The sequence below is a fragment of the Antedon mediterranea genome, chromosome 8 (assembly GCF_964355755.1).
Source record: "Antedon mediterranea chromosome 8, ecAntMedi1.1, whole genome shotgun sequence".
Classification (NCBI taxonomy): Eukaryota; Metazoa; Echinodermata; class Crinoidea; order Comatulida; family Antedonidae; genus Antedon; species Antedon mediterranea.
The window spans coordinates 10,964,232-10,992,212 of NC_092677.1; the positions used below are offsets into that span (position 1 = coordinate 10,964,232).

General features: G+C 32.6%; 3 protein-coding genes across 3 annotated transcripts; 1 reads left to right on the forward strand and 2 right to left on the reverse strand.

The window, feature by feature from the left end:
* Positions 1–841: 841 nt before the first annotated feature.
* Positions 842–5,903, reverse strand: LOC140056301 (mitochondrial calcium uniporter regulator 1-like). Its single transcript, XM_072101627.1, has 8 exons — positions 5,789–5,903; positions 4,930–5,043; positions 4,482–4,585; positions 3,662–3,763; positions 3,083–3,124; positions 2,800–2,871; positions 2,587–2,701; positions 842–1,778 (listed from the first exon to the last, which is right to left on the reverse strand). The coding sequence occupies exons 1-8, from the start codon at positions 5,898–5,900 to the stop codon at positions 1,720–1,722; spliced, it is 720 nt and encodes a 239-aa protein (XP_071957728.1). The 5' UTR covers positions 5,901–5,903; the 3' UTR covers positions 842–1,719.
* A 132-nt stretch (positions 5,904–6,035) lies between these two features.
* On the forward strand, positions 6,036–7,913 carry LOC140056568 (probable ubiquitin-conjugating enzyme E2 C). The gene is made up of 5 exons (XM_072101982.1): positions 6,036–6,229; positions 6,543–6,570; positions 6,693–6,779; positions 7,083–7,287; positions 7,528–7,913. The coding sequence occupies exons 1-5, from the start codon at positions 6,129–6,131 to the stop codon at positions 7,644–7,646; spliced, it is 540 nt and encodes a 179-aa protein (XP_071958083.1). The 5' UTR covers positions 6,036–6,128; the 3' UTR covers positions 7,647–7,913.
* A 1,118-nt stretch (positions 7,914–9,031) lies between these two features.
* On the reverse strand, positions 9,032–19,012 carry LOC140056099 (ran-binding protein 9-like). Its single transcript, XM_072101351.1, has 9 exons — positions 18,976–19,012; positions 17,571–17,750; positions 17,132–17,154; positions 16,848–16,949; positions 15,633–15,828; positions 14,652–15,290; positions 14,332–14,489; positions 13,722–13,833; positions 9,032–13,581 (listed from the first exon to the last, which is right to left on the reverse strand). The coding sequence occupies exons 2-9, from the start codon at positions 17,674–17,676 to the stop codon at positions 13,451–13,453; spliced, it is 1,467 nt and encodes a 488-aa protein (XP_071957452.1). The 5' UTR covers positions 17,677–17,750; positions 18,976–19,012; the 3' UTR covers positions 9,032–13,450.
* Positions 19,013–27,981: the final 8,969 nt, after the last annotated feature.

Sequence of the window (27,981 nt, forward strand, 5' to 3'; positions counted from 1 at the left end):
ATAAAGACTTGCTGGTAGGAGATAAAAATGCAAATCACAATATTAAAAAATACACTTTTATTATAGGCCTAACTGTGTACAGGAGCAAAGTTGAAAACACAGTGATGAGAGGGTGAGGTATCTCTAAAGCTCTGTCTACACTATCAAACTTTATGCGACAACAAATGATGTGTGCCCATATATGAACACGATGTCATATGACTACTGTATTTGGGCACATCACACTTGTTTGTCAAACTAGTTTGATAGTGTATAAAGAGCTTTAAATTTATCGGGAAACGTGTGTGGTCATTTTTAACTTTTGTGTATATAGGCCTAACATCAAGAGTCTAGAATTATCTTAATATTTAATATTAAGAATGTGAAAATGTGTTCCCAACTGTACCGTAATGATTGTAGTAGGTGTAAATAAACAAACGAAGTTGTTCTGTGATTGGACTAATGTTTCACATTCAAATTACGTCACGTTTCTCTCCAAAGGTCACTACGAACGGTCACTCAGTATTCAATCTGTGACATGGACAATATAGAAACCAATTATATACCAGGGTAACAATCTAGTTGTCTCAGTGACGACATATCTGGGTTTATTTAAATACGAATCTACAGCTCTTTATCCGAAAAGACATTTTATACAGCCATGTATTCACTGTACTTATTTTATTCATGATACAACCAATTGGATCATGTTGGTACAAACACTATGCTGACTATTTTATAAGTTACTACAGTAGTATGTTTTTCTTTGTTTTTCTGTTATGTTACTCCACCATTTAATCTTTCGATTTCATACTATAGATTCGTGTTTTATTTAGCAAATAATAAATCATACTAAATAATATTTGTTTGTACTTTCTTTATTATTACATTACGAATACAAAACTGAATATATCTAACTATGGGGAAAGACATGCATGATCTTATGTAATGTGTGCATAATATCCAACACTTGTTAGGAATTCTATCTGCTCTGCCTCACGCATTGATAGTTACATAGTATTCATAGAACAATCATTATTAGATGATCTACATATTTATAATACTATATTATATTAGTGACAATAACAATTACTGTACTACATAACATTTTACACATTGCACTATGTTTAAATATCACTTGATACAATATATTTGGACAAGATGAAGCAAAAAAAATGTATGGTTCATAATATGAGAATAAATACAGCCATGTATTTTATTAGAAGTTAAGTACTGTACTTACTTGGCAAACATAATAAAACAGTAATAAATAATAATAAACCACAAAATATTTTGAAAACTCTAAGTGCTGTACATATTATAATTTTTTGGATAAAAAATGTATGGAAAACATACTCCCATAATGCAGCTAATAATCAGCGCAAAGTTGTGTCTTTACCTTACCAGGTACAACCCATTTGCACACCTGGGCAGAGAGGGGCAAACGTACGTAAAGTGTCTTGCCCAAGGGTACACACAATGTGAAAAGCGTTTGGTTGGAACCCACAATCTCACGATCAGTAGTCCAACATACTGCTCCACACACTTGTATGTATGTTAGAAAATAGTATGTCCACAATTTTTAAGTTAAATATAAGTTGGGTATACTTGGGTACAGTATATTTAAAATTGGATTTACTATTTTTTTGTGTATGTATATAAATATATAAATATATAAATATTAAAAATATGTATCCCTTGTTTCATAAACATGTTTACTATACCTATGCAGAACATGTTTCATTTGATAAATAGCCGATAAGCACCAAGCATTAACGTAACCGAACCTAGTAGCGTCGCTGAAAATAAAAGAAAAAACGCTTTGTGACTACTTTTAATTATTATTCTTTCTAAAATATTAATTGAATTACTATGTTAATACTGTAATTACTTAAAACTCTGTTTAGAAATAGCTAATTTTAATTGTGTCTTTTGTGCCCATATATTCAAATAACAGTCCACTTGTCATAATAATATTCGGTTTTTTTTCACATTGACAATAGACTACGGTTTCCGATAAAATATATTTTTTTCATACACAAGTAAGACAGCAAGTAACAATTACGGATAAACTAATCATTTTTACCAACTAAGTCTCATTTTTGGCTTTGTTCGTGGAGAAGAAACAGTACTAGGCCACTCGGGATTGAACCCTGACACTAGGTCAGGATTGAACCCCGACACTAGGTCAGGATTAATGAACCCTGGCACTAGGTCAGGATTGATTAACCCTGGCACTAAGTCAGGATTGATGAACCCTGACACTTAATCAGGATTAATCCCTAACATTAGGTCAGGATTGAACCCTGGACCTTGGGATTGGAAGGCAAGCCTGTTAACTACCAAGCTACAGCTCCACTACAAGGAATAATGAAGCCACAAGCGATTGGTGTGACATTAAAGCAAGCAACATGTGATCTTCATGAAAACATCGCATTATTTATTTCCATTATAATAATAAATAATGAATAGTATTATTTATTCTCAATATCCAAACAGGCTGGGCTAATCACTTTTGCTTTCCTTTGGAGTCTTATAATAAATCCTAATAATGCCAACAAATACAAACATAACATCATTTGTGATTTAAAAAATTTAAAATCTTACCTCCAAAATATTTCAATGATTCAAACTTAGTGGCTTCCATCTTTGCGTTCAGATTCGCTATTTCTGTCGTGATCCTATTATTTGTATTTTTTATATCTTGTTCAGATACATTATTCTGAAAATATTCAAAACACAATTCAAAATACATTCATTCAGTCACATGTTTTTTCGTTACTTTATTTATTTGTTTTGATTCAGTTTAGATTTTCTTACCGCTTCTTTCGCTCTGCTCTTCTCTAAATTTATGTCTAAACTAAATGCATTTTTAAGTTTCACTACTTCATCCTGAAATGTGAGAAGATAAATGTACAAATAATCACAAAAAAATAACACTAATAATGAAATTGACTGATAAAACCATATCAAACTATAAACACTACAAGTAGTAGTAACCTTGGCAATTAAATTTTTTTTAAATAAAACATAATGCTGATACAAATTATTAAAAAATAATCATTTTTAAATTTTAAAAATATTAGAAAAAAAACCAACTCACTTTTAATTGTACTCTAAGCTGTTGTACTTCTATTGCCAATTTCTGTAAAAAATATAAATTTATTAATAGATTAGTTGAGGTTAAAGTTCAAACAGATGCTTGACTGTCATTGTTTCATACTTTGGATAGGCAATTAAATAAAGTTGAACCAATATTAAGTGTTAATAGTGGTGTCTCCTGAATAGAGGTTGACCGTAGTATTAAAACATATATTTATCATTGTTTACTTCATAGGAAGGTGTCCCTTGAACGGGATGTCCCATAGGTGTAGATCTACTGTGTGTGGATTGGTGGCTGACATGGAATTGTGCTATAATAACTACTATGGTTGTAACTAGAAGTTTACGAGAACCATCAAACTAGTGAATTGATAATGATCTCTGTGACCCGATTGTGACGTAGAGTATACAGTTGAGAATTAACCACCCAAAGAAATTGATCAAAAAACACAATTTACCATTCTAACATAGCCAAATGGCTCAGGGGCAATTAAAAGGTGTCCCAGCTAGAATGGAGTGAGTATAGGTTTGGGAAAGTTTGGGTTAGTGGTTTTACAATATAGATTTTTCAATAACAAACCTCATTTTCACCCTTGAGAGCAGAGAACTGGCTTTTTTCTAAGATCACCATATCTTTCTTAACAGCAGCAATTTGCGCCATTACCTGTTGTAACATTATTTCCTACGAAAAACAAAATGATACTTTTGATTGATTTGTAATCATTTCAATACAATTTAATTTACCAGTTCTAACCTTTATGTGAGAAAAAATGTGATGTGCCCATATATGGACATGGTTATATTTTTTTAAATTTTATGTCTTTAGGCAATGTGGTCAAGGATTACCAATAATGAATTAATCACTGTCCTATCAGATAGGTGGTAATCCCCCTGATACAGGGGCTATTGTGTGAACCAGTTTACCGGGGTAACCCCCTACTGTTCTCGAATAATGAACTGGGTTCTTTAAAGTACACACAGGTTATAACTGTGTACACTGGACCTACGGTTTATAGTCCTTATCCGAGAAGACTTGTTCCACCACCAGAACTAGGAGCGAGTCGGCCTCGAACCCTTGCCGATGTTGTTGGCTCTTTAGGTACGGTAAACGGCGCCCCTGCCTTAACCGCTTGGCCATATGACTCGTTCAATCTGATCATATCTCTAACATATTTGGGGACATCACACTTTATTTGACAAAGCTTTAAAATATAATTCCTTCAGTCTTGCCATTAAAATTTGAAAACTTATCTTTATAAGATTAACTTTTCAATGCATATAAAACTGGATCTAAAACCAAAAAATAAAAATTAGTGTTCAAAAGTGCTATATCGATTCTAAATAAGGATATTTGGTTCATGTCACGGGTGAGCGGTTTAGTGAAAGTTGATTGTACATACCTGTTGTTCCTTGGTAACCATGTCCTTGCCCTGAAGCTCTGCAACCCTTTGCATTAATTGATTTAATATGGAAGTAACACATTCAGACTGAACGCGATTTAACCCTGCAAAAGAAAGGCATATTTTCACATCATATGGTACACAAATATTTAAGTACATTTTACATTGGAAACTTAAAAGTCTAACTGTATCTCGGAACTGTATAAATATACTGTATGCTGTCATGTTGGATGAACAGGTAATAATAATATTATATAATTATAGAGATATTGCCTGCTTGGAGGTTAAAATACCATTTGACAACCCAAATTTTAATGCGAGTTCCTCAAGGGCAATATAACCTGTTTTATTGACCAGGTTTTCGATCCTCGGAAAAGTAGTCATGCCATTTCATGTTCATGTACATTATTTACACAACCTAACACAATGTAATATATTAAAAACCTACCACTTTCTTCTAGTTTAGATACAGCTGCATGTGTATCAAATATCAGTCTGTCTGCATGGCCTGTAGGAAGAATGCTCACATCACGGCTACCGTAGCATAAACACCGTACAGCAACTTTAATAACCAATCATTTTCAATCAACAAGAAAAACACAAACACTACAATTTATTATTTAGTCTACCAATGGCCTAGGCTCTAATAAATATAAAGTATAAATTAGGCCACTTAATCAATCACTAAGGCTACTGTACATAGGCCTAGCCTGCCTATATGTCATATTTTTCATTATATTATATCCTTTTTCCTGACAGGTAATTGTCAACATTGCATCAGTTTCTACTCTAGTTTCTACCTACTACCAACTAGGCCTACTAGAGAGGGTAGCCTGATCTGGGATGTTTAGTGCCAGCCAGGTGTCTCACTTTTTAGTTCAAAATTACTCACGTTTAACATAAAAGTATTTTGTAATTTGTAAAATTTATTTTTTTGTTAATCATGTATTTTTTAATCAAGGAAGTTTAATATTTAATAATAAGCCTAAGTATATATGCTAATAATAATATATTAATTTACAATTTCCTCAACTCAAAAATCAATATTTATAATATTTAATAATGAAAAAACAAAACAGATTTGCTCAAGTTCAAAAAAATATATTTTATCAGTACATACGAAATGGGCCGAAACGTCCATAAAATGGGACGAAACAACGATGCAGCTACTACCGCCTGGCACAGGCTAGACCTAATCCAATACTTTAGACACCACAGACAGCACAGTGTGTATGAGCCTAGAATAATCTCAACAAAAAACAGTGAGCCTAGATTATGTAATCAAACTTATTATCAACATTGCTTACCTACTGATACAACATGACTTGAAGTTAATTTTTTACTGGAAAAAGAGTGCTGAATTTTACATAAAACGTCTTTATTAAGCGGTTTTTTGAAAACTCTTACGGAGGCTGCCATTTTGTCGATGACATAAAACATTTATTTTATTTAAACATCGTAGAGGGCTTCTATCGAAAAAAGAATGATGCTGATTGGTCATTGTTTTAAAACTCATTTCTGATTGGACAATGTTCTAAGAGCGGCAGTGTTTAAATACCAAATTTTATTTGAGAAATTTAAAAGGCCAGAATCCGCACACATTTCATTCGGTTTTTGTCTCGACTATTTGGTTCAATTTTAAACGAAATGGCTTCACAAAACATAGATCCAGCTACGGTGGTTCCAAGACGTAAAGAAAATACAACATCAGTGACAGGAAAACGAGATAATCACTCGGTAACAAAAAGGTATGGCTAGCCTAGCCAGACAAACAATAAATGGTTGGCTTCTTAATCTTGATCTGATGCATGTGACGTGTATGTAGCCTATCTGTGTGTGACTGGTTGACCTAGGCTAGGCCTAGAAAAAAATAGATAGTAGAACTAAAATTATTTAAGTTTGAGCATCCATCATGATAAATTGAAATAAATAGGCCTACCCTAGGCCTACCATAACATTATGAATTTATGGAAAGGCCCCAGCTTGCCCAATATTTTATTTTAAAGTGACTTTTTTAACCAAACAAATCTCTGTATTTTTTACCATTTTTATTTCTTTCAGATTACAAACTGATCTTATGACTTTAATGGTAAGTATGGCAGGGTCAACTGCATTTCATATTTAATTTATTAATTGATCATTGTCGATTTAAACCCATCCTTAAATTGCACAATTATGTGACTACACAAATTTAAATCTTTTTATACACAGATGAGTGGAAGTAAAGGAGTTTCAGCTTTTCCAAATGGAGATGATATGTTCAACTGGGTTGCTACAATTCACGGTTCAAAAAACACTGTCAGTAACAACTATGGATCGCACCAACTGAAAATAAATTTATATACCTAGGCCTAGGCTAATTATTTATCATTAATATTCAGTATACCACTGGGCTGTTTAGAATTTGTTTTTTGTGCCTGTTAAATTATTTATCACTAGGCTAGTACTAAACATATAATCTTTCACAAACTAATTCTTCTATGTTACGAATCCGTCCTGAATCTTGTGCTTATTGTATTAATACAGTATGTTTATATAGATTCAAGATAAAAACAAATAGATTAACATGGAGGACTTCTTATTTCATATTATTAATAATAGGCATATGAAGACATGTCCTTCAAGCTTAGCCTGGAATTTCTGAATGGATATCCGTACAACCCACCAACCATAAAGTTCGTCACCCCAATATTCCATCCAAACGTTGATCAGCATGGTAACATCTGTCTGGATATACTGAAAGAAAAATGGTCACCTTTGTACGATGTCAGGACCCTTCTTTTGTCATTACAAAGTTTACTGGGAGGTAATAAATACAATAATAGTCTTGTATTGTACAGTATTAAATAGAGATTCGTTTGTTCCTCACTGTATAAAAGAAATACTATCTATCAATATAAATTATTAACAGAAATAACACTACTGAATTACCAAAGTAATATACAATTAAACATATATAGATTTTAGTGTTAAAAAAGTACAGTATTCCAGTACAACTACTGCAGAGGAAACAAAAAAGTTTTTTTACATTAATTGTATTTTTCAGAACCTAATAACGAGAGTCCACTGAATGTAAATGCTGCTGAATTGTGGGAAGACCAAAAGGAATTTAGACGAGTTGTTCGTGAGAAATATGAAAAGAAAACGAAGCCATCAACGAGCTAAAATTAAACGAAATAAAATATTTTTATATAGTATTTTTTATCATGCATGTCGTTATTAGACAATTTTAGTTTAGAACCTGTCCAGCGTAGTTTTAATGTAAATATTTATTTGATATAATCATGTGATTAAATAGTACTATTTTAAGTTACCATATTTTAATTAATAAAATCATCATGATAATACAGTATTTAAGATTATTTTAAAGTTTTCATTTTATTATGATTTTTATTACATGTACAAAAAGAGTAAATAAAAGGTTTGGTCATATTTAGTCTTGTTTCTTGAATTTGTACGCTCTGTCCAAAGATTATATAGTGCCGCGAGATAGGTAACTGTTGCCAAGCTCCTATCTTATAACACTACGCGCCCAGTAAATCCATGGACGCCATTCGGGCGGACAGGTTATTGTGATTTAAATGTAAATGGTTTAAAGTTTGCGGTCCGCCTCGAAGTATCTGTGGTTAACCATCTTTATGATTGATTCATGGAAAAGGGAAGAAATTATGTAAACAAAGTAAAATAATTTCTTTGGGATCTGGACACTTTCTGATTCCGATTGGTTAGACAACTTTATTCCGGTTCAAACTTGTCCGCCGGAATGGCGTCCATGGATTACAAAGGTCTCACCCAGTTACCTATCTTGCGGCGCTATACAATCTTTGCTCTGTCCAGAACGAGCATCCAACATCAAACCCTAAAGGGACACTTTCCTGTGAAATGAACATGGGAAATACAGTATCCAGCAATTGCTGATCATTAGGGACCTTAGAGGTTCACAAGAAAAACATATACACAAGATGCTCTACATAAACAAAGTCTTATTACAGAGTGAGTGAGAGTGGAGTTGTAATTTTGTTCGAAGAAAACATCCTGACATGTGGCATCATAACCACCAAGCCACAACTCCTCTCAAATGACCTGTTAAAACAAAACAGATTTAAAAAAAATGACAATACTATAGGAAACAGTGATGTATGTTTTTTTATTTTCACCCACTGTAATTCTGGTTTGCATACAAGAATATTTAAATTAGCTAGAGTTCACCGAATTTCATGTATGAACACCAGGAGACTAGACGTTGAGGGCGCTCTTACACGATGAGTTGTTCAACAGAACGTCTTGTTCTTTTCGGTTTATGCCGTCTTTGCCACCTGTAAAGCTTCCTATATAATCTACTTCAAACAAACAACTCCTTTTTGAAAACTTTTTTCTGCTACAGAAAAATATTTAAATTATTAGATGACAAATCTAGTCATCTAATCGTTACAGACTTCAAATATATTAAATGGATTATCAGGTACTAGTATTTAGTTGAATTGTTTATGACTAGACAGGAATACCACACGACAAATTTTCAACATAAAACACATGCATCATACAAAATAGCAAAAAAATGTATAAATTCAATTTGTGTTGGCCATAGTCGATACATGATAAAAAACCCAAATGCAATAAATATCTGCAAGGCTTTTTTAAATAGATCAGGTTACAATTGAAAATTATTAAATTAAATTACATAATAATACCACATCTATTTTTCACATAATACAAAATATTTTATTTGAAATTGATTAATACATATAGCTTACATAATTTAAAAACTATTCCTAGTTACATAATAAGCAAAATGTATTCTATATAGTTTTTAAGGCATTATTAGGAAAAATTAGTGCCTTTGAACACAAAGGCAAAGCTGTAATGAACATAAAATTGTATTTTACCAAATTACTAGTGCCTTTTTAAATTAGTGCCTAATATCAAACTTGAAGGCAATATAAATACACCAATGAATATACTGTAAAGGTATAGTGTACCACTTTATAATTAGTGTCTTATTCAAATAGTGCTTTGTTGTATACGTCATATTGCATTTTGTAATGAGATGTGCCTGTTTAGTTGTGGAGTAAAAAACACTCAGGTAAAGAATTAATAATTCATTAATAAATAACAAACATTAATAAATTATATTCTTCTATTTCATGTTGTATTTTGCTTTTAAAAACATATTTTTAGATTATATTAGAAAAATTAACAAATAAATGTCCATAAATAAGTATACAGTAGTAGTAAAGAAGCTAAATTAAAGATATTTTAGTATCTAAATAAAAAAAAAAAAAAACAGTTGAGAGAAAAATAGTGTTACTATAGTTCTGACAATTCCAATCGCTCCGCTATACAATCTTTTGCCGTGGAATACAAATTACATTAAAAAGGGTTTAGGAATATAGTAAACCATTTAACCATTATTTTACTGTTTTAATATATTCCTATACCAAGTATATAAGTTTTGATTAATTGGTAAGTGTACATGACTTTTCTCATCATAAAAAACAGAATTATATTTGTTCATATTATGTTGTAACACAACAAACACTGTGTCTGTTTTGTGTGACGATTTCCACATTTTAATTGCACGACACACCAGAGTGTGCACTTTTAAAAGTTTGAGAGTTTCCGTTTTGTGACTATGGAACTCTCTGATTCAGTATTTTTATACCTATATATCAGTATCATATTTGGAAAACAAATTAAACATTTTTAGGCTTGTGTTGAACAATGGCGTCATGCAGGAGGCCTGGTTTAGCACTGTTAAAAGGCCCTCAAACGCTGGGTAGCTACATTGAGGCTGTTCAAGACTTGGGGGCCCCTGAGTGCTCATAGCCGTAAAGATTTACTAAAATTGTACACATTTTCTGTTGTGTTTTTTTCTTGTTTATGTGATGTTCAAATGATTTGCTTACTTTCAACTACAGCAGAACCCTCTATTCTGGGGACATCTCTATTCTGGGGACACTTTCCTATGAAATGTATACATATTTTAACACTAACGCCCACCTCAATTCAAAGGACAACCCTGTTGGGTGCTGAAGGTGTGTCTTAATAGAAGGTTCTACAATATAACTAATTTGTTCTTCATGCATTTTCCAGACACATACATCAAATAGTGCTTACCCGATTGGCGCAATCATACTCCCCTATCTCCCACCCTACATACGTGATATTTATTTTACTTTATAAGCCACTTCCAACCTCTATTGTTCTATTAATATATGTCCACTATACCATAATCCTTTACAACAAAAACAACTTTCATTTACAATATATACATCTTTTAAACATCTTAAATACAGGCAGATTTTGGGGATTAGGGTAGAGGGGCACTTGGCACAAGACAATAGCAAGCAATCAAAACAGTTAACAATGTGCAGCATCAAATTGCGTACACTTCAGTACAAGATTCCTATGATATTCCAACAGGATTTGTCCTATTGTTAGGTCTCGTCTGTTTTGAGAGCTTGTTACCGAGATGTGGCACCCTTTACTTATGTGGATTTACATGAACAAACAAACCCATTATTTCATCATACTTTGATTTCAGATGTTAAGACTCCCTGATGTACATAATATAATATTATCCCATTTTGAGCAAACCTCCTAATCAATCACATTCCTAAACACCATATTTGTAATGATCAAAATAGTATCATAAAAATTGTGATAGTAATTAAATAGGAACAAAAGAAACAGAGTGTGGATAATTTGTACGACATGTATAAATGCAGACGTGGTGCTTTGCAATTTTTTTTCGATTGGCAATGAAAAAATACAAATATGCAAACGACAAAATAATGCTAACCTAAATGGTTACATATCAAACTAGTTTAAAAGCATACTCAAATTAACTTCAGTACATAAAAAAAATTAGTAAAAAAACTGAGACTTAATTATTGAAACCGGACATGTGCACTAGGACTAAAAAGGTTACCTATTACTAGTATAGTGAAAAACCACCATTAAGGTTTTACACCTGTTCCGGCACGGTTCCAGTCATAACGCTACACACGGCAATCAAAATGCATGTAGCCATGTGAAAATGAACTGTTCATTGGATTTGCGTCGGACCGGAACTGTGCCGAAACAGGTGTGAAAGACCCTTTAGAAACCATTGTAGTTAAAGAGAGTTGTCAATTTAAAAGGTAAGGGCCTAGGAACTAACAAGTCCATTACATCATGTATGAAAGTACTGTATACACCATACACTAAGCAATAAAACACACACATTATGTTAGGATTCCATATTCATCAGAAATCACAATCAAAAGCTTTCTCTGCCCAAGGGTGAAATTTCTATTAATGCAACAACTTGTTGGTCCTTTAATAGAGAATTTCAACGGCACACAAACCCATCACGAGTAGCCAACACATTGTCAATTAGTTTTGTCTATATCTCAATAATAAACCTTTTGTTTTATATTCCACATAATATATTTTAAAGTATGCTTCAAACATTAAATAGGAGTCTTTATTCATGTTTAATTATTGATTAAGGTAATTTTGTTAGCAGCTGCTGCAGTAACTGTATGATTGAATGGCAAATAGTATCCTGGTAGACTATGGACAATAAATATAGTTATGTATATTTTTAAAACCAGCACCTTTTACTAGGCTAGAGCAGCATAAATCGCATTAATAAATATCAGAGAGACGATTTAATTTAATTTTTTTGTTGGTTGCACACCGATCATCTGTTATAAACTAAATTGATAATTCATTTAGAAAAATAACATAGCATATTGTTTCAAAAACTCAACAAAAATTGAAAATAATTGATTTGTTGTGATGGTACATTAAAATGTTTTTAATCTAACAACATTTCCACCTATAAACCAATCATTCTTAAGCCAAGCATTACCAACCAATAATATATCCAATCATTGAAAACCTAACATTGTTAACTAACAAACGACTGTTAGTTTGCATGATATACAATCTTGTACCAAATTCATTTTAAAATTAAAATGTAATGATGATAATTTCAGTGATCTGTAGTCATTTGACGGCCAAGTAGAATTAAACCCACTGTTTAGTAAGTAAAGCTCTGTTCACACTAGGTTTGCTAGGTGATATGAAAGGGGCATATAGCCGGTTTCAAGAACTGAGGATACCATTCTTAAAATGAAATTACAAAAACAAATGAAATAATTTCATGCTTTTGAGTTTTTGTTTTTTGTTGGTTTTTTTGTGCGTAAAATATTATAATTATACACTTTTTTTTTAAAAGATGAAAGAGTCTTTTAGGATTTGAAGAATGTATTGTCTAAGTGAATCTAATTTTACTATACATTTCCACTCGTAATTAAAAAAACTTTAGACAGCATCTATTATTACCGATCTGTATCAAAACACATTATATAGAGGATACCCTGATATCATTCTTGTTTAAGGTAAACAAATAAAGCAAGGCCTAGATATCTGTCATACATTCTGTAGCAGATACGTTAGGCAATGTATTGCAAGGCTTAAGCTCTGTCTACACTATCAAACTTTATGTGACAAAAAAATGTGATATTCCCATATATGGACATGTCATATCAGTACCATACTTCGGAATATCACACTTTTTTGTCACATAAAGTTTGATAGTGTAGACAGGGCATTGCAAGGCTTAAGCTCTGTCTACACTATCAAACTTTATTTGATAACAAAATGTGATGTGTATGATGTCATCACTACCATATTTGGGCACATCACATTTTTTTTCACATATACTTGATAGTGTATACAGAGCTTCAAAAATGTTTAGACAGAACACAAAGTGATTACTGTTGTCCTATCTTTTCAAGCCTTGCAAATACTTTTCTAGGCCTTATACTTAATCTATGTTTGTTCCTTGAATTTGCCTTTCTACCCTTGACCTAAAATTTAATTTTCTAGGCCTAGACCTCACCTCAAGTCCACCAATTAACATGCCCCGTGATCTTTCTCTCCCTGTGATTGCATGAAATGTTGTAAGAATTGAATAGCTAACATACATAATCTTTTACACTGGTAAAGGCACAAGACCCTAGGCCTACTTTTGACATCAGTTTGACGGTCTGCACAGCTTGACCAATTGCTAATTCCAGCGGTGGCTGACGAGGCATATTGTGAGATTCTGTACGGAGAAAAACACAAATATAATTGGATATAAACACTTTTTAAAAGATATGTAACTATTTTCTAAATTTAAAGATATATACATAAATTTCAAGAGTGATTAGATTTACTGAATTTTCAATGAGGTGACAGCCTCACCTAAAATAGCACTATTGAGAGCAGCAGATACCGGTTCACGTTTGAGTGGGTCAAGTTGGAAGCCTACAGGACTATTCCATGGGTCAGCATAAGCAAGTAGACTAAACGCATCCTGAAAAGTTACAAAATCAGTTTTAGTATACTAGTTTGCATACATATATATTCAACATCACCATCTTCATCAAGCTCTGTCTACACTATCAAACGATATGTCCAAACATGGTAGTAATATGTCCATATATGGGCACATCACATTTTTTTGTCACATAAAGTTTGATAGTGTAGACAGAGCTTAAGCCTTGGCTTATTATTGTAAAAGTACCAAACAACTGCTTAATTATGTATGGTTCTCTTTATCTTAAACTAAGACCTGTTTCCTCCCCTCTACCCTTCCCCAATTTCTCTCGCCTATAAGGTCAATTTTTAGCCCCTTTCTGCCTTCCTGAATGATATTAGTAAATTAGTCCACAAGCTCAATATTTGATAAAGAGGTTAAAATTGAGTTATCTTATTTTAAACCTCCTATGGCCATGTTATAAGTTGATATCTGTTTGTTTATTTTTCATGGCAATAAAAGTGAATGAATTGAATATTAGTATTATGTACTTACAAATAATGTTTTCCTATTTGCTTCATTGACGCCATGTTTTTGCTCAAGAAGATCGCTTGTACGTTGTAGATCTCTTCCAAAATTAAGCATGTGGTTTATAGCCTCTTCATCTCCACCACATAATTGGCGTTTCCTAATTGGTATTTGGTTTTCCATATCTAAAAGATTATTTGCAGGTTGATGAAATGTTTTATGTGGTCAAAAAGAGTAAGCTTAAGGCCTCGTCCCAACCCCCAATCCTGAATGATAGTGCCCATTTTGGGTAACTAATTATGGTAATTTCTGACTACCATTTTTGGTAATGATAAATAATTTCTTACCCATATCTTCTACATCCATTCCATCATTTATATGACTACCATTTTGTACAGATGATGTCGACGATGTTCCATTACTAACACTAGAGGGCGCAACACCATTGCTAAAGCTTTTACCATTTCCGACATGATCGTTCAAATCTACTTCCATATCAACATCTGCATCCTCATTAATTATTCTACATCCTGAGCCGTTAATAACGTGTGAATTTGAAGAATTTATTGCGTTGAGGTCCGAAGAAGAAGGCGATTTTGATACTTCTGTAACAATTTCCTTCTTGCTGGACATTAGTTTTGCGTGTTTAATATTTGTTGAGGAGGCGGGGCTTGATGGGCGACTATTGCTAGTACTAAGTGATGATGTTGAGTGGTCCATATATGTAGAATGCATTGATCTGTGTGGTGATGATATATTATTCCTGTGTGGACTCATAGATGGACTAGATTGCCGACTAGTGGATCGGGATCGTGGATGGCGAAGATTACGAATTTCACTATCAGAACCGTTAACCATTTCAACAAATTGTCTACATTTCAGCATGAACATTAAGTCGGGGTTTTCCTCTAAAAGCCCTGGATATAGTCGGTGTGTTTCGTTGATTGCCTCGCCCATTCTACCTGCAAGTACGAGTCTTTGAATTTCTGTGAAAATAAATACAAAATCTGGTATAAAATTTTTTTTAAATAAATTACAAGTGTAATAATAATGTATACCAAATACAACTAACAGATAACTCCTTCACTTTTGGCTATATTGACAGTCCTATGTTGGTTTTACCAAATTAAATTGTGAACACAGTAAGGCTCTGTCTACACTACCAAACTTATGCGACAAAAACATTTGATGTCCTCATATATAGATATGATGAAGTTATCTCACAACCATATTTGGGTATATCACTTCCATATTTGGGGCACATCACACTTTTTTTTGTAAAACTAGTTTGATAGTGTAGACAGAGCTTTACACATAAATTATCTTACTTTGTCGATTTTTAATTGAAGCGATTTCTTCATCAAATTTTTGACCCGTACTTCTTCCAAAGGCTTCTGCAGTTGAGCAGTACCCGTGATGTACTAGATAAGTTGAAACTAACTGATTTAGTGTGCTCTGCCATTCTCCTTTACTGTTCTCTACCGAGAAACGTTCTATAGATGCTTTGGTCTTTAACGTCATTTCCTACGAGAAAACAAATTATTTAGAGCATGCCGAATTTTTCATTTCACTTAATATTCAATTGACATAAAGCACACACTCTTGCAAATCAAGCAGCTCAACAGATACAAGATAGAAATAAATGAATTTATTCGGTCTTGTACAATATAGTTCAAGGGTAGCACAGATTTGTGCATATAAATTTACCTAATGGAACAGGTTTCAGAACGTACATAATTTCTCATTTCATTTATTTGACATATTTTAATATTATAAAGTAAATTAGTAAAAATTGTCCGAATCATAGTGGGTTGAAGTGGGGCATGAACCCCAGATTTTAGTGCCCTTTGAAAGACCATGCGGGAGGACAGTGCAGGATTCGACCTCCGATACTGGTAGAGAACTAACTACTGTTCCACCGGATTTCAATGTAATATTATTTGCATATAGTGCCAAGACAAATATTTGAACACAACAGGTACCAGCAACTTATATAATAAATCATACATACAGATCATATGCTATTTTATTATACAACATAGTACACATATATTACAGATATTAATTACTGCTTCGTTCCCACGCATAACCCTTCATAGGCTATGCGTTGGGCATTGTTTTTTTTATTGCAAACCCATGAAGTATTGTCATGGTAAGGGTACGGTAGGTTTATAGTCAGATTGTATTGACAATGGACACCAAAGCCTTGAATCTGAATTTAGCCAAAATTAGGGTTGGGATTATACTTGAGCATGGGATTATACTTGAGCCAGTGCATTATGATATTTCATAAATTCCATATATTGAAGTTTGGTCAAAAGTTACCATCTGGGAAAATTCCTACTCTTACAAATCTGTTCATCTTCTTTACATTGTTTATTCCACAATGTTAAGCTCTGTCTACACTATCAAACTTTATGTGACATCCCTATATATATGGACATATTGATGTCATATCACTACCATATTTGATTGGGCATATCAAACTTTTTGATAGTGTAGACAGAGGTTAAAAAAATAAATTTTAAAAACTGTATACCAACCTCCACCATGTCTTCTATATTGTACATGAAAGGACTCTGACCAAAATTTGTGACTACAACTTCACCTGGAGTATGTAAGCCTACTATAGGGTACAATTTACTCTGTAAATAAAATAGAATGTTTGTTAACAGTAACACCATTAGCAAACAGGCGACTGTGTTAACCTGCGGGACATATTTTACTAGAATGTAAAGGACATAAATTCGCCAGATGTGGTAGGATGTACATTTGACCATTTTCCTTTGTTACTGTACTTAGTTATTTATCATACACTTATACTTACAGGTAAATTTGTAAATGCAACACCTACAAAAAAAAAAGAAATTATTAAATATTTGTATCCCTAATGTGTTTGGGTAAATTAAGGTAGATTTATAAAATCTTTGATGTTTAAAATGTTAAATGTCATTAATAAAGTGAAGCCTTATTCACCAATAAAATGTATGCTAATTTAGGAACATTTCTGACATATTTATTATCACTGATTAATTTATACAGTTACAAACATGTCACAAATAAATGTAACATATATTTAGTTAGATCAGACATGGAATATAAACTATATTCCTGTTTCTATATAAGTTACACATAAATCCGAATCTTTGCCCTGTATCTCATATTGCTTTAAATGTTCAGTATCATTCATAGGCAAATTCAATGTCACATATTAATCACATGTGATACCTGTATTATGTTAAGGTTTATTGAATGCCATAACTTACCAAGATGTAAACCATTTTTTGTATAGAAGCAGGTATTATCAATGAGGTTAATTCCGCAGCCAATCACATCACCCGTAGTAAATGTAGGACCGTATGGACGTCCCATACCAGTCGTTGTACTGGTTGAATTGTGAATTTGCCCACTGTCACCATGGTAACCATATGAGTATTTGCCATAACCTAAGGAAAAGTTATATTTGTAAAAATATTTATTTAGTATTATTAGGAAGAATTGGGTGAAAACAACGTCTAAAATTGTTTCTTCAGTAATATTATTGCACAAAGTACTGTACAGTCGCAATATCCGACACGTCCTCTGGGCTAAAGACCAAAATATCCAGTTTTCAGAAAGTTTGTTTTTACAATTTATTTGCGCCGCATTTTTAATACAGGAGTATAGAAAAGACTTTTAGAACAATAAGATAACTTTGATTTTAGCAGAGTTCTCGGGTCTCAAGGAATTTAATTTTGGAAAAGCTGAATAGTACTGTAAAAAATTAAAATCTAAAACGTCATTATATTTAAATATATATACAGTATATTAATAGTATACTATCTGTACTAGTAATAATACTATGCATTGCTTAAGTCAAGTTGATGTAATTATCATTAAACAGGTGATAGTGTCTGTTACAGCAACCTTAACCTTTGGCTACCCTGATTTAATGACCTAATTTGAGACAGAATTAAGTATGTATGATTATGTGTACCAGATAAAAATACCATATGAAAAATTATATAAAGTAGATTTTCAAAATATAAATATTTATTATTAAGGTTTGATTTATTATTTAAGCTAATGTATTAATGTAATAGCTTGATTTTTTTTCCATATGAAATTATATAAATATGATATTTAATATATAAATATTTATAAATGTTTGATTTATTATTTAAGCTAATGTACTAGCTTGATTATATCCAAAATGTCTGGTTTTTGGAAAGACTGTTTTTCCAAACAGAATTCTGAATTTGATTTTGGAGAAGTTGAAGAAGATGCTGTCAGTGTCAGTCATCACACTACCATTTTATGAAATATTTAATTATTCTGGGCAACCTCTTCAGTCAAAGACTGGTCTCCCAGAGGGCCCAGTTATGATCACTGGCTGTGATGTACTGTACTAATACACCGGGGTAACCCCCTACTCGTCTCAAAAGATGTACTAGGTTCTTTAAAGTGCACATTAGATACAGTAGATGTGTACACTGGACCTACGGTTTATAGTCCTTATCCGAAAAGATTTGTTGTACCACCAAATGGCTACGTAAATTACGGTTTCGCTGTCTTAACCGCTCGGCCACTCACTCACTACTCACTAATAATTTTATTCTTTTTTAAAATCATAATCCTTGTCCTTATACCAATTATAATCACAATCTTTATCATCATCATAATTTATCTCACCTGGAAGTTTGTTCAGGCTAACATCTTTTACTGAGAGTCCAATGCCTATATAACTAATGATAAAGAAAACAAAACGTAATTAGTGATAAATTACATAGTAATTCTAAAATAACGTTTTAAACAAGAAAAAGAAAAGATTGTTCTTCATTGTGAAAATCAAAGTCTGTGAGGAATTGGAAATTTGAGGATTTTAACCAATTTAACACAAAAATAGTAACAAAGGTCACTGTACTATCCTAGAGGCCTGGAATAAAGGTTTTGAAGATTCCATTTTCAGAATCAACTAAAAAAGTTACAGGCAATAATTAGAATTTATGAATTTATATTCAACAAATATAGACGTCAAGATGCTCTTCAGGTGGAATGCCATCCTGAGATGAGAGCGCTTCGTCTTGTAGTAATCAATTTAATTTTAATTTTTAATTTGTACATAATTTTCATTTTCCATGGATTTGAGATTCTAAAATAAAAGATTGAATAAATTTTATTAAAAAATAAAGTTATGTAAATTTTCTGTACTAACGAATGTCCTTTGCAATTTAGGTTTAATGTTCTTTCCCAATTTGTGCATTCAAGTGTCATCTCTGTGAAAATAGTATGATGACTTTCAGTATGACAATTGTATCAAATTATCAGATTAGTTAATCTATTGGGAAATAATAATTAATTTAATTATCCGTGTTTACCAAGAAAGTTTAAAATAATCAATGGATGGAGATTGAAAAGGGGGACGCAACGACATGGGGTTAATGTAACGTACATCAACATAGTGTGTTTACTGTAGATACAGTGGGTAACCTTGTAGTATTTATTAACGGACGGAAACCTAAAAAAACATAGGATTATCACTGAGGATGTGCAAACAAAGAATGATTGTGGGGAGGGGGATGTGAATGAGAGGGGTAAGAAAGGGGGAGGGGAGAGAATTACGATAGATAGTGATGATGACTCTCTGTAGAGGTGTTGGAAAATTAAAATTATTATCAGCACATGTACAGTAGGCAATAGACAATACAGTAATACTTTATTTAAATAAGTGTTGAGTCCACGTTAAGTCTGTACTAGTAATACATTAGACTGACCTTTGTTATAAAAACATGGCATTCAGAAGAAGACATGAGTTGATATGCAAGTACTGTATGACATTTCAAATATTAATATAGTTGATAAATGCATTGCATAATCAACCAAAGTAGATGAAATATACTTTAAATTCTATGAAAACCCTCAGTGAGTGAGTAACGTTAGCATATTTAATTATGCAGGGTAAAGAAACATAGGTTAAAAAACAATAGAACCCCTGTTAAGGGAGTAAAGCGCAGGATTTGCTATTATTTGCTATTTTTGCAATTACACAGCTATTTGTTTGCTATTAATTGCTATTTTTGCTGTATCAGGTATAGCAATTACACAGCTATTTGTTTGCTATTAATTGCTATTTTTGCTGTATCAGGTATAGCAATTACACAGCTATTTGTTTGCTATTCTATTGCTATTTTTGCTGTATCAGGTATAGCAATTACACAGCTATTTGTTTGCTATTCTATTGCTATTTTTGCTGTATCAGGTATAGCAATTACACAGCTATTTGTTTGCTATTCTATTGCTATTTTTGCTGTATCAGGTATAGCAATTACACAGCTATTTGTTTGCTATTCTATTGCTATTATTGCTGTATCAGGTATAGCAATTACACAGCTATTTGTTTGCTATTCTATTGCTATTTTTGCTGTATCAGGTATAGCAATTACACAGCTATTTGTTTGCTATTAATTGCTATTATTGCTGTATCAAGTATAGCAATTACACAGCTATTTGTTTGCTATTCTATTGCTATTTTTGCTGTATCAGGTATAGCAATTACACAGCTATTTGTTTGCTATTAAATTGCTATTATTGTTGTATCAGGTATAGCAATTACACAGCTATTTATTTGCTATTATTTGCTATTATTGCTGTATCAGGTATAGCAATTACACAGCTATTTGTTTGCTATTCTATTTCTATTTTTGCTGTATCAAGTATAGCATTTACACAGCTATTTGTTTGCTATTTATTGCTATGACCAATCCTGCACCTTAGTGTGTTAAGGAGACACTGTTTGGACCTAAGAAAGTGTTCTCTTAGGGTGTTCTCTTAATAGGGGTGTCCTCCGATTAGGTCGACTTATGCATACAGTATTGCCACTTTGTTCTTTAAAGTGTCCCCTTGTAGTTGTACAATACTATTGTATGGAACTGGGTGAAATCTTTGTAGAGGCTGGGACATACAGTATGAGGATATGAGAGCAGGCAGGAATCTCACAATGATTAATAATGTTGACAATGTACAGTATACAACAACCATACTATGTTTTTTAAAGTATTATTTTTTGTAATCAAATCAGTAATTGTATTCATGAATGAAGCCTATTGTATGCAAAGGTGGATGTTGTAGTAATGTACTACACAGCACTGTAGATTAGTTTGCACTCTGTACCACCAGCCAAGGTCAAATTTCATTGACTGTAATAGTAATTTTATGCAAGTCTGTATGTAGGATGTAAACATGTAAAATCATTATCATAATCTAAATGGAAATTCCCTACTTCCTTAATCTAAGTACAATATACTTTGTCAGTCACAGTAATAATACAGTACAGTACAATAAAACCTTCCTTTTGGGACACCCCTATTAACGGTACACTTTGCTGTGAAATGAATGAATATACTGTACTGTATAGTACAGCATGTTTTACCACTATGGCTAACCTCTATTTAGGGGACACACTATTAAGGGACACTTTCCTGTGAAATGAATTAGGGATACAGTACAGTGATTGAATCACTATGGCTAACCTCTATTTAGGGGACACCCCATTAAGGGACCCTTTCAAATGAAATGAATGAGGGATATATAGTAATAGTATGCTGTACACACTATGGCCAACCTCTATTTAGGGACACCCCATTAAGGGAACTCTTTCAAATGAAATGAATGAGGGATATACAGTACATGTTGTAACACTATGGCCAACCTCTACCAAGTGGACATTTTCTGTTGAGTCCTTGTGTTGCTAGAGGGAAGGATTAACCAGTACGGCATTTGAAGTCTAAATAAAAGATAACCATAAATTTAAAAGAAATCTACAAAACAATAATAATGGGTGTAAACACAGTTGTTGCTATTCAACACAGTGTGTCCATAGAAAGAAATCAAGCTAGAAGATACACACATTACAGTAGAGAGTTATAGTATTAAAAATCATTCAATTCATCGAGTATGCAATGCAATAACCATTGTTTGTGTTATGAATCGACAATCTGTTGTTGACATAAAGGTTCAACTCATTTGCATGTTTAACCCCCAAATGAATTGAATAATCAATGACCTTATTAAATGACCAGTGGGTCAACGTACTGACAATAATCATAATTATAAATTATCTTCACCGTTTACCTACTGCCAAGTCATTTACAACAAAATAAAAATTGTAATTTTTTTCCAGATGTTTATAATTATCTTTGTGCCAGTTTTACTGAATTACAGCAAATTTCTAAATGTTTTCCAAAGTTTGTTGCTGTACAGAACTTCATTAAAATGTGAATATATTGAACTATATTCAAACTTGACTACTGTACTGTACTGTACTGTAGCTGCTGTTCAAACGAATCTTATCATAGCGTCAATTTACAGACAAAAAGACATCTTCCATGATAAAAAGTTACAATGATTTTTGATATGCAGTATTAAGCCTGTTTACTAAAGCTGTGTTTACACGCTCTTTTTGGAGTAAAATATACAGTGACTGTTACATTTCATCTTGCTCTGCGTTCAAACATGTATGGTCTAACGTTACATCAGATATAACTCTTTATCAGAATTTTATTTCAATTCCAATTGCAGTATAAAATCATATAAGTCAATTGGTAGGTATTAAAAATATTAACAAAACATGGCCTCTAAAGTATTGCTTGACAATAAATAATATTTTGCAAACTTTTTGAAACTATTTACATTTTGTATGTTTTGGATCGAAAGAGGCAATATAAAGTAATAGTCCAACAGTTTTATCAGTTCTATATTTAGATTACCTTGTGACTTAGTAACTTGCATTTCATTGTTTTTATATTTTAGTTTCTTCATACACACTTTGTACAAAATTGGTGTAAACAATGACGGGTATGAACAAGAGGCTCATGGGATATCAGGATATAGATCAAACAACAAATTTCATGTGTAGTATTATCTGAATAATCTATGAGATTGTTCTGTTTACATAATTGTTTTGGTTTGAACTAGAAAATTACAAGAACAAAGCGCCCGTTTTGTATATTGTACAGTATCTCCATGGTATTATGTGTCCAGTATCACAGGCAAATTCTAGTGTCACATGCATCACATGTTGTGCCTATATTAATGTTATGGTATATGATACAGGCATCACATGTTGCACCTGTTTTATGTTATGGTATGATACAGACATCACATGTTGAACCTGTATTACGTTATGGTACATGATACAGGCATCCACATGTTGCAGCTGTATTATGTTATGGTATGATAGTTGATACAGACATCACATGTTGAATCTGTATTATGTTATGGCCTATGATACAGACATCACATGTGCTATTCTGTAAGAATTGACAGTACCTGTGATCCTGTACAATTATAGATACAGGGTATTTAAAACTGTCTGAACAAAGCTGGGTTTACAAATAATAAAGATCATACTGTACAGTAACAGAATATAAATGATATCCTTCCTTAGATGAGATGATGGAGATAGTTCCCAAAGGTATCAAAACAAATCAGTATGGTGGCACAGTAGTAAACAATGGAACAAATAGAACCTGTGCAGCTAACTAACAACGTACAATATTGGAAATGGGAACAAAGAAAGGTCAAAATCTCCATGATTCAAAGACCAGTGACTGTAGTCAGTATTACCACAAGTTAAACTCATTGAGCAATTGGGAAAATAACTGTAGGCAAGTCTTCATCTGCAGTGGAGGATCAATTATAGGATTTTTTTTAATTTGGGTTTGGGTGAGAATGAGGGATAGGGGGCAAGGGGGTTGGGTTGTGATAGGGGAAGTGTTAGAAATGGTAAAATGAATTCCTACTATTCTAACTGTATAATATGTCCCTTTTTTTCAATGCAATTTATGACTGTATGACACTGGACAGGGCTTCCTTGGATTTACATACATGAATATGATTCGACTTGAACACTAGCATTACATTGAAAACTAAATTCGATCAGTAGATTTATCTTTGTTTCTGTTTGGGTAGCCCTAGTTAACAATTAGGACAAGTTCCCACCATATTCAACACAATATACTACTAATGTCTGTGATATATTCTGAAACTGGCAATTGGGCTACTGTACTACAGTATTAGGAATCCACATTTATCCATCCAATGGGAGAAAGAAACTAAAATTTAGCCCAATTAGCATCATGTTTATGTTTATTTCAGTAATAACTATTCATTGTTTAAAAGTATGCCAAGCATTTTCATGATTAGTAAATGCAATCATTTTCAAAATAAATTTACCCAACAAAAACATAAAATGCTCTAACACTGACAAGGCAGGAGGTGCCTGAATCCGGGATGACCGAGACACAACTGGTGCTGACCGGGGTTCAATTAGACCGATCCCTGGCGACGAAGGCATATCTCCTTACTTCGGTTTGTTTTTTTTGTTGACATGGTTGGAATCCCCTATTTTCGTATTAGTTTATGTACAGCGCTTAGAGGTTTCACAACATTAGGCGCTATATATAAAATCCAGGATATTATATTATCCAGGATATTATTATTATTAATGCAATTGTTTTTTATGTCAGTAAAAAAATCCAGATTTGAACCCCATAACTTTGCAATGGATAGGCAAGCAAATTTACCAACAAAGCTTTCCACTTGTAATTATACAAATAGATCATGCAGCACATAACACAGCATACAAACGACCATTTTCTGTCACCTGATTTAAAAATGCTATCTTTCTGTATTAAAAATCTATGACTAACATTAACAAATCATCATACTACTAAGTACAATACACTCACTCTTTATGTTTTTAGTATTAATTATAAATAATCTTTGACATTACAATATTTAATATATTATTAATATATTATCAATATCATTATAGTTATACTATGTATGAATGACATAATAAATCGAATCTGAATCTGTATTTATTTAATAAATCTGCACTTCCTTTTCTTTTAATAATATATAATATTAATAATTAATTCATTATTATATTGTTTAGTCATAGATGCTGGTATTTGCCAAGAATCTTTCAATGTTCAAATGGCAGTGTTTCCTGGAAATTAGCGGCGATGCATCATAAAGGGATTTGCAGTAGATAATGTTAAAGTCGGCTGCAACTAGATTCATTTAATTGCAACGGATTACATTTAATATTATTCAACTACTGCATGTCAACTGAAATGTTTCTTAAGCTCTGTCTACACTATCAAACTAGTTTGACAAAAATGGACAAATATGGTAGTGATATGTTCAACTATGGTAGTGATTTCACATATTGTAGTGTATATTGTGGACAAAAAATCACTATCCACAATATACACTACAGGTAACCCTGTTAAAGCCTATATTTCTGTTGGAATTCAAACATTATTTATTATTATCTGTCTGAACATAAATTTCAATAAAAAAGCACTTAGGGTGCAGTATGTTCAGATGCATGGAATTACGCTTTCGTATCGCAAGCAATGAATTAGAGTCGTAGCAGCAAAGTTTTCAGACTCGCTTAACTAACGCTTTCGTTACAAACTGAAGTGTCACTGATTTGGGCAAACATTTGGTGAGTGCATGCAGTGAGTAAATTTGATTGGTTGGATGTCAAAATTGTTGATGATGTATCATAAGCGTTGTTTACTAATCTTGTACCTTGAGCAGTCGTAACGAATGAAAGATGGCTTCTACTAATCTGTTCCTGGCTCACCCAACATGTATGGAGTTGTACGCCACATGTGATATAAAAGCATGACTCCATAAGTCTGAACAGGCCCTTAAATAATGTTAAACTTGTTTTCAGAAATTAACCTGGCATATAGATCTGCATACTGTAGAGTTTAGACATAAACATTTAAAATTCACTCATTGTGACATCTAAAATCAATTGTCTACTGTCTATTATTTTTACTCGGGGTACCCGAGTCTAGAACTCTCTCATCTTCTACTCCATCCGACACTATTCAAGTAAAAAGTGCGATTTATAAAGTACTACTCCTCCCTTATTCGTTGTAGTAATGAGCTGGGATTTGGCATGAATATACTACAGGGACATGTCCTCAAAGCCAGATTTTAAAATTTCAAACCGGATGAAGCCATATCACGTCTCGAAGATGGTACCGTATAGCAGTATTTGGTAGCGAGGTTATTGATGTGTATGTGACGTCACATCCGGTCTTATGACGTCATTACAGCTTCTTTTGCTGCTATACCCCGAGTATCGCACATTCGTGCTTGTTAATAGGAAAAACTTACCCATCACGACCTTTGCTAATAATCTTGACCTCAAAATAATAGATGCCACAAGAAGCAGGTATAGAATGTGTCGCCTTCACAGCTGCTGCATCTTTCTGTGCTTTGCCTGTTAAAAATAATTTTATAAAATAATTGAAATTGATTAATACAACAATTTATGATACAACTTTTATATTAGAATCTTGGGCCTTTACAATTTTTGAAAATCAGATGGATTAAATGGGGAGGGGGAAGCTTGCTTGGATCTGCCTATGTGTACTCACTTAAGAATATCTGTACGCCCAATCATAATGTCAGACCATATTCATTATCACATTTTTAAGAAGATTTATAAATTGTCAATAACAATATTTATCCATCAAAAAAGTAAAATTAAGCCCCAATTTGGCAGTTTCCCAAATGCAAATGAGAAATTGTTTGAAATTGTAAATAAAAATACTGTTTGTTTGTGTACTAATTATTTATTCTTAAGAATTGTTTACAAAATAGAATCTACTACCTCATGATCATGTAACTAAATCTCCCACAGAATGTTACCATAGGTTTGACATGAGTAATCGGACACCTGCAGTTCATGTGCATTTTATAATATGAACTGGCATTTTATAATTATGTTAATCCACAGACTAAATACAATGAAATTATCAATAACAAATTTTTATTAAAGGGCTTGTTTTTTAAACAATCATATTATATAATTTGTTATTTATTATAAATTATAAATAAATTAAAATTATAAATTATATAAGCACTATAATTTGTTATGAGTGAGGAATTACATTATATAGTCCGGTGGCAGAAGAGGTGGGGGAGGGGCCAAATTGGCTCCCAACTTTTCTAGCCAAAATGGCTTTCATCAGCACCTCTCAATATTTTTAGACAGAAATTTCATCGCCAGATTTTAGTGGTGTGTTCAAACACTCAGCGTGTCGCATCCACTGAATGTTAGACATCCACTCAATGTTATATGTGGTAAAACAATTTTTCATACACCTTTCTAGATGGGAAGTCACTTGAAAATATATGAATGGAAGAGAATGAATATTTTCCAGATGTTTTAATATTTTTCGTATTAATTTCTTGAAAAAAAAACCCCAATTTTTTTTTTAATGCAGTGACAACATTTGCATGTGGGCGCTGCAGCTGGTGGGAACTATGTCATATCCCATTACATGGCCAAGGTATGTCACAGAGGCAAAGGCATAGTAACTAAACCTACACACACTACTGTACAGTAGGTCCTTGGTAATTATATAATTTGAGGATGTGGTTAAGTTTAGTTTCATAAGAAACAAAGACAAAATAAGTGTAATTGTTATTTATGCTAGTTAATCTTATCATGTAATGTAATACAGGATCGGCAGGAAATGATTATAAAACCAAACCAGGACAAAAATGTGGTGAAAAGGTATGATTAGTACTAGCCCAACAAACAATGGCTAGTAAAAAATACTGCCGACTAGAGGCAATACAATATATTAAATGCTTGTAAAAAAT

Excerpts from the sequence above, each read along its gene's own strand:
- LOC140056301 (XM_072101627.1), bottom strand. The coding sequence starts at position 5,900 with ATGGCAGCCTCCGTAAGAGTTTTCAAAAAACCGCTTAATAAAGACGTT. Across the intron at positions 2,702-2,799 it reads AGAGCAGAGCGAAAGAAGCG|AATAATGTATCTGAACAAGA; the intron begins GTAAGAAAATCT and ends GAATATTTTCAG. Across the intron at positions 1,779-2,586 it reads ATCATTGAAATATTTTGGAG|CGACGCTACTAGGTTCGGTT; the intron begins GTAAGATTTTAA and ends TTTTATTTTCAG.
- LOC140056568 (XM_072101982.1), top strand. The coding sequence starts at position 6,129 with ATGGCTTCACAAAACATAGATCCAGCTACGGTGGTTCCAAGACGTAAA. Across the intron at positions 6,230-6,542 it reads AATCACTCGGTAACAAAAAG|ATTACAAACTGATCTTATGA; the intron begins GTATGGCTAGCC and ends TATTTCTTTCAG. Across the intron at positions 6,780-7,082 it reads TTCACGGTTCAAAAAACACT|GCATATGAAGACATGTCCTT; the intron begins GTCAGTAACAAC and ends TATTAATAATAG.
- LOC140056099 (XM_072101351.1), bottom strand. The coding sequence starts at position 17,676 with ATGGGACGTCCATACGGTCCTACATTTACTACGGGTGATGTGATTGGC. Across the intron at positions 14,490-14,651 it reads AATGGATGTAGAAGATATGG|ATATGGAAAACCAAATACCA; the intron begins GTAAGAAATTAT and ends ATAATCTTTTAG. Across the intron at positions 13,582-13,721 it reads TCTCAATAGTGCTATTTTAG|AATCTCACAATATGCCTCGT; the intron begins GTGAGGCTGTCA and ends TTCTCCGTACAG.